At 33.9% G+C, this 7561-nt stretch overlaps 1 protein-coding gene across 1 annotated transcript in view; it reads left to right on the top strand.

The window, feature by feature from the left end:
• Positions 1-5279, top strand: part of LOC109850872 (transcription initiation factor IIA large subunit-like) — a 5641-nt gene extending 362 nt beyond the window's left edge. Inside the window, 10 exon segments of the mRNA XM_020420959.1 lie at positions 1-72; positions 409-552; positions 697-751; positions 891-949; positions 1207-1329; positions 2054-2182; positions 2273-2336; positions 2438-2613; positions 2697-2780; positions 4973-5279. The exon segment at positions 1-72 is cut by the window's left edge and continues 32 nt beyond it. Of these exon segments, the coding sequence (XP_020276548.1) occupies positions 1-72; positions 409-552; positions 697-751; positions 891-949; positions 1207-1329; positions 2054-2182; positions 2273-2336; positions 2438-2613; positions 2697-2780; positions 4973-4996 (930 nt within the window). The 3' untranslated portion in view covers positions 4997-5279.

Below are 7561 nucleotides of genomic sequence, written 5' to 3'. Positions count from 1 at the left end.
CCACCGGTTAGGGATCTGAATGTTCCGTACGAGGAGTATGAAACGCCTACGGCCGAGATGTTGTTTCCTCCGGTGAGCCCTCGCTGGTGAATTGAATGTCAATTGGGGGGTATTTACATGTACATACCAATCATATTTGTAGATTTGCCCACCAAATTAATCTAGATATTTGATAAATTACGCGCCAATGTACCATATTGAGTTAGCATAACCGCAAAGAATTAGGAATGTGAGAGGTATCTCAACTCAATGGGGTAGCCGGGTGAGGGTTTAATTAGCAAGTATATAGATTTGGGTTGTAAATTTGCAAATATGGTGGTTTTGGGGTATGTACGTAAAAATCCTGTCTCCATTTCACTTTAATAGGGATTTTTTTGGGTTGAGGAATTGCTTGTTTGTTATTTTTAGACTCCATTACAGACTCCAGCCAAGACTCCAATGCCACAAACTCCGATGCATGGGGCGGTGGATTACAACTTTACGACTGGGCCACCTGATTTTGCTTCGTTGAATGATATTGATATCAAAGCTGGAAGGCCTAGTCCTTACATGGTATCATATTTCTGCTCCTGAGTAATTTAGCTTAGATTACATGGTCAATGGTATAATTATATGTTTGATTTGTTACGTACACAAAGCTTTTATGTTATGTTATCTCGTTGATGTTCTTGTTGGTGGATTTTCTTGTTTGTGCAGCAACCCCCTTCTCCTTGGATGAACCAAAGTCCTCTGGGTGTTGATGTTAATGTGGGTAAGTCTTGAAGGATGGCTATTTTAATTGTGAGCTTGGTGTTTTTTGTTTTATTATAAGAAGTATTATATGTCAAAACATAATTTTATGTAAATGAGATGGCTGATGGAATTGCTTTTTTTTGGTGTCCATTGTACAGCTTATGATGAGGGTGGCGATGATTTGAATGGAGGAGCTTCTCATCAACCTTTGACTCAGGTGAATCTCTCTTTTTCAGCATTCAGTGTCATGTTTGCTTTCTAGCTATCTTGTCAAAGTTATTTCATGGACCGTCTTGCAAGTTCTCCTCTGTTCCCAACCAAAAAATTGTATCTTAATTATGTATTTACACAGCCTACAAACTGTGTATCTAGTTCCGGCACTTATTTTCCTCTGTGATTGTCATTTTCCAAGAATGCAATTGTGTTTTGAATAGCCTGAACGCAAAGTTGATGCTCTATGTTATCTATCTACAGGACTTCTTCATGACGTCCTCTGGAAAACGGAAATGGGACGATTACACTTCTCTAGCTGCTGGAGCTTATTTGCCTCAACAAGATGGAAGTGGAGACATTACGATAGAGTTCTTTCTTCCAAAGGCACCCAGCTTCATCTTATATGAATTTAATGTCTTCTCCACAGTAGATATTACTCACTTACCTAGTTTTAGTCTTAGCTGATTTTGATAGTTACAGTCAAATGCATAATGTGCTTTGAATGTGAATATAATGTAGTTTGTGTCCTGACCATTGTTTTGACCTTGATGAAACCTTTTAGATCTGAATGTTCTGTTGTCCTCCGTGTAATTTGTTTTTGAATAGTTAGTATATTTTTTTCCCTTTTCTTACATTCGATCATCATTTTGATAAACTTCATGCTGTGTGTAAATCATTAGCTGTGATGACCAGCAACTAATCTTTATCAGTATACACACCTCTGTTAGTATTCTTAGTTGAGTTTGATTCTTAATCAATGGGAACTTATGCTCAATATAAGATGGAGAAGTCATGCATTTGGTTTTAATCTACAATGTAAGTAAAATGCCTATAGATCTCAGATACTTTGTAGGTTTCTTTCCTGCACGACTCAAGTTCATGTACAGATGTTAATTTGATAACTATACTGTAAAATGTGCAAGATCATTATGTTAATAACATCACTGATGCATAATTCATGAAGAACTATTTTATTGGGTATGAAGAATTACAAAATTCATTATTTTGGGGTTGATTTCTTCTATCGACTCAGTTCCAGATTTAACCTTTCTACTGTTGGTTGTACCCTTTTAGTCTCTGAGAGAAAATTGCCTCTTCATTTGATTAGGTGAATGAAGGTCAAAATTCAGGTGGAAAGGGCCGAGAAATCTCAGTAACTGGGGCAAATTCCAGTGAAGAAGCGAATACTGCTCCAGTGTTTCCGCAGCAGGATGGAATCCATGATGAATATGATAATGTATTTTTTTTACATAAGATAGTTCTTTATTTCACACGCCCTTGTATTTCCCTTGCATTTAACTACCATTTTAAATTACTTTTTCTAAAGATGTTTCATTATGGAGGAGTTTCCACTGAAGATTATAATGCAGTTAATACTCCAGCAGACCATGGTAAATTTGTTTATATAGACTGCATGTTCTTCTAGTGGAGTGTCATTATATAAGCTTAGGAGAATTTTTTTTTCCCTTTCTGACTTATTTCTACTCTCTAGTTGAACTACAGGCTGCTACCCCGACTATCGGTATTCCAACGCCAACTAAAACTGAAGTTCTGGATGATGATGAACCTCCTTTAAACGAAGATGACGATGACGATGAGGATTTGGATGAGTTTGAGCGAGAGGAAGAACCACAGACTCAGCATTTAATTTTAGCTCAGTTTGATAAAGTAAGTGTTCTGTCCTCTCAAAAAAATATTTATTAATGTACTCATTGTCCGCTCCAAATTTTCTCATAATTTAATTTTAATAGGTTTCACGAACAAAAGCCAGATGGAAGTGCACTCTCAAAGATGGGATACTGCATCTCAACAATAGGGATATCCTTTTCAATAAGGTGTGCACCATGGATACTCGAAAAAGATTTCTTTATCATACCAGATTGATGGCTATATAATTTATTCTGTTCCTGCTTCATTATATCTTTTGATTATACAATTTTCTTTATGAGCTTACTATGTTTAGCTACCTTTTTTTAAATTTAATCTGACATGTTCTGTGTTACTGGAGCAGTCTGTCCATTGTTGTTGTTGTTGTTTTTTCCTCTCATAAAATTAATCCGAGAAACATTTCCTACTTCAGTTTATCCAGTTCTTCCGGGGAGCATGGGAATTTTGATTTTAGTGTCAATTTAGTTCAGTAGTTTACTTAGATCAAAGCTGGAAAACCTTTTAGCATTTTTCTCTGAAATAAGCAGAGGGAATGATTCTACTTTCATGGAGCTTCTTAGGTTGACTACATTACTTGAGTTCCTTTCCTTTTCAATTGACAAATGCATTAATATTGTTGAAAATCTGATTCATATGTTTGAATGCTTCCAATAATCTGGCTTTGCATCAACCTTCATCCTTGTTAATCAGGTAGCATAAGTGTCCGGAGACTCCAAACCTAATTTAAAAGTTGAGAATAGGCACTTGGCTCCATAAAGTTATAGGCAAACTTTTGCATCACAGCTAACAGAGCTGTATGTAGTTAGTCATGGATGATGGATCAGTGTCTTAAGAGCAAGTAAAATTAAAAAGGACTGGTCGTTTTGGTCGTGTTGTTATAAATAAAGTTGCCTTTTGATAGTGTTCTTTCTCTTTTACATATAATTATCTCACTTTTTTAGATTGATTTTAGCCTCACTTTCAACTTTCATCCAGGATTTCAGAGTTTTTTGAAAGGAAATTATGCTTGCGAGTCAAACCTTCTCTCTCCTACACGGAGAAAGTCACTCCTCCACTATCAAAGGCCCCATTTTATTTAAATCAGACGCAGGAAGTGACTGAAAGTGCTTCATTTTCATAAATCAGACGCAGGAAGTGACTGAAAGTGCTTCATTTTCATACTTTCAACTTCAATTTAGATTTAACATCCCCACATTATTTATTTATACAGAGAAAAACCAATTATGGACATCATAACTGGCATTTGATTGTATGCCTGCTATATACAGTGAAGTGTCAGATAATATAATTTATTTTGGCTTTATCTGGATAATTTTTTTCGCTTTTATGATGTTTTGTTAACCCATAGCTAGAAACGTTATTAGCATGAAGTTAAATGATGCATTATCAAAGAAAATGATTGAATTACGAACTTGGAATTACATTAAACCGCATTCTTCTTACTTGTTGTAGTTGTCGCCACAAGAAAAAACAAAGTTTTCATTAGAAAAAAATACTGAAAATGCTGAATTATTATGGTTTAGGAGGTGTTTTAGTTCTCCAACTTGACCCTAGCTCTACCAGTCAAAGCCACTAGCCTTTCTCTTTTTTGCAGCTATGTCAGCTAAATTGAATTGCGACTCTGACTATTTCCACAGTACATTCAAGAGGGATATAATTTAGTTACAACCAGAAATCTGAATTATAAGTCAAAATGCATGATAGAATAAGTCATAAATTTGAAATACAGAAATTACATAAAGAATATCATCCAAAGAGTGACTAGAACCAGCCACTAGTTTAGGGGGCCAATATCTTTGTACTAACGAATAAATTCTAGGACTGATCAGCTGTCTATCTACTGTTTAATGTGACGATAAGTTAAGAGAGGAGGATTTGAGATCATTTACCAAGTGCAATGGAGACTCCAAAAATTTGGATAAATGCTTTTGTTGTTGTGTCAGTGAGTGACTAGATATTAGGCAGTTATACAAGTGTCTGAGACGTGATCATGATTCTTTATGTCAACGCAGAAGCAAATTACTTCTTTTTGCTGTTCAAAATCTGGTTGATAAAGTACATAATCCTGATATTTTTGTTTCTATATCTTGGAAAGTTCACTAGTTTGTAATCTCTCTCAGCGTCAGTATATTTGAAATTCAAACTTTTGGTGGTTAAAGAAGCATTTCAATCATCCTTGCCTGGCTTCTTCCTTAATGCTGCCAGTTTCCCTACCTTGCTACTGTGCCTTTTTAGTTATTTGCCTTTGAGAACTTCTTAGTCTCTCATTTATGCTAGATATTTTGCTTGGTTTTTCTTTTCTTTATGTCCTGTAACATTTTTTAGAACATGTTTGAAAGCTCTTATTGGCTATTTGCAGGCTACTGGGGAGTTTGATTTCTAATTTTCTCATTGGCTTTCCCTAGTCATTTCATTCTTTCTAAATGAACGAGTCCACTGCTGCCACAAGTCACTTATTGCTCATGGGCATTGATGGGATACAGCATTATATGCTTTGAGAAGTTCGACTTGCGAATTCATTCAAATTTCAGCGGCTGGTAGTTTCCTTTGTACAAAGAGACAAAAGTTGGTTGGATTTTGAGTTAATGTTTCCCTAAACCAACAGGGACAGTTACAGGAGTCACACATTTTAGTTACTAGGTTTTATAAAATACCATGATTAAGTATTTTGGGCTTACTTTCTAACTAAAATTTGTTATTCAGTTCCACTTTAATAGTTTGTGCTCACTTTTGTCTCTAAACTATTAATATTGTGATTATTTATTTTCTTTGATGTTTGTTTAAATTGGTTACACCCAATTTAAATTTTCATGTTGATATTTGAATTGACAAAAAACAAATATAATTCGAAGCCAATTTGAATTTTTATATTATTTTGATTGACATGAAACCAAGCTTTACTTGAGAAAGTATAGTGTTGCAAAAGTGAAAAATATTAAAATAGTGTTATTCAAGGAAGGTGAATGTTTAAAACCAATAAGATAAAATGATTGATTAAAAGTATGCTAAAATGATACAAAAGAGAATATGAAGTTTGTTCCTAATCATTGATAGACTTTATAAAAAATTATTAATGAAAGATTAATGCTAACTCTAGTATATTTTTATCTGATAAAAGTATCTACATAAGCATATAAAAGTACTGCAAAAAACTTATAAAATTCCCTTCTAAATATTTCTAATTTCACTCAAAATAATTAAATTATTCTATAAAATATTTAAAAAATATTTTCTTTTATTCATTTTTTTTTTGAGTTAAGATCAATCATTCTTGACATTTATCTTTTTCCTGTGCAATTCTAGAATAGTGTTTTCATCATTTACATCAATTGTGACATCAGGCTGGAGTTGTATTTTTTATGTTGTTATCTTTTTTGGGTTCATTAATCTTTTATCTTGTCGTTTAACTTCACGAAGAAGCTAAATGTATTTTTGATGTTCAACACAAACTTATTGAAATATAGACTTTAATTTTTTCTGTTTCAATGAGAATAAATGTTAATTTCATATATATAAAATTCTTTGTGTTCCTAATTTACTACTTAAATAAGATTAGGAGATATATTTTTTTCTCTACGGGGGGGTTAGTCACATAGAACTTAAATCTGGAACTGGGATAATCTGTGGGATAAAATTTTAAGGTGTTAGTCACATAGAATTAGGAAATGGGATATTTTTTTATAGTGTTAGTCAAGTAGAACTTTTGTAGAACTAGAACTGTATTATTTTTTTGGTGTGTTAGTCAAGTAGAATTCTACTTGAATTAGAATTGGGATAATTTGTTATAATTATCCCACTAATTATACTACCTATATATATGACCATAAGTTCCCCTCTCAAAAATTATCCTACGCATTGAGAAGAACCAATTGGGGGAAAAATTGAAGCGGTGCTTCCGCCTCCCTCCCTCCCGAAAAATTTCTCCGCCTCTCTTCTCTCCGATCCTCTTCCCTTCCCAGTGCGTCGTCTCCGCCGTGTTATCTTCTCCGACTTCATCAACTTCTCCTGCGCCGTCCACGAGATCAGGTATATAACTTCAGTTCTTTGGATTTTAAACAAAGTTGGATGATCTATGTGGAACTGAAATTATTAATGTGACTTTCAAAATAAATTCTGATGTTATCAGTCCAATTAAATTAGGCAGTTTTAGGGATTTTATGTTTGGATGTAAGCAATTGGACTATGGCAGTGATTTCATTAGGCTTGATCGATGTTGGACGAGATTCATAAATCAGGAAAAGATTAGAATAGGTAAATGTGTTCTTATCAATGGACCACATGGGGTAATTACTCACCGATTTACAAAAAAAAAAGGAGGAGGAGGAGAATAGCTAAATGTGGGACGATACATTTGTTATGATATTGTATATTCATGTATGTATCACCCCAAAAATCAAGATTTCCTCTGTACTTGATATATTAGATATGAGTTCTAGAGATAGCAGAGCCAATTCAAGAAAGCCGAAAACATGTAATTTGCTGTACAATTTGTGCTATAATCGCTGTTTTTGAACCTTTATTTTGTTGGCTAGTAATATTGTTTAATACCTTCTAAAAGGCAAGGTTCAATTTGACAGAAATAACTTAATATGAGGATGGAAGTCTACTGAATAAATTAAACATCTTTACGCTTCTGCTAGGTCTTTTTGCATATTTGGCATCAAAGTTTGTTATCGTTGTACTTGTTCAATGGATTTTAAACAAAGTTGATGATCATGCCTTTAATTTGCTTGTAATTAGATCAAGAAATTGATTCATGTATGTAAAAAATTGATTCATGTATGTATCACCCCAAAAATCAAGATTTCCTCTGTACTTGTTATATTAGATATGAGTTCTAGAGTACTTTACCTGATAACAGGAAATACTCACGGAAGTTTCTCATGGTGCTCATCTTTAGGTTTTAGTTGTGCTTTTCCTTTCTAGTTGAGGTTGGATATCTGCATAC

Source organism: Asparagus officinalis, chromosome 7 (genome assembly GCF_001876935.1).
Source record: "Asparagus officinalis chromosome 7, Aspof.V1, whole genome shotgun sequence".
In the NCBI taxonomy this organism is placed as follows: Eukaryota; Viridiplantae; Streptophyta; class Magnoliopsida; order Asparagales; family Asparagaceae; genus Asparagus; species Asparagus officinalis.
Note: the sequence above shows the minus strand (reverse complement) of the source record. Positions and strands in the feature narration are given on the sequence as shown.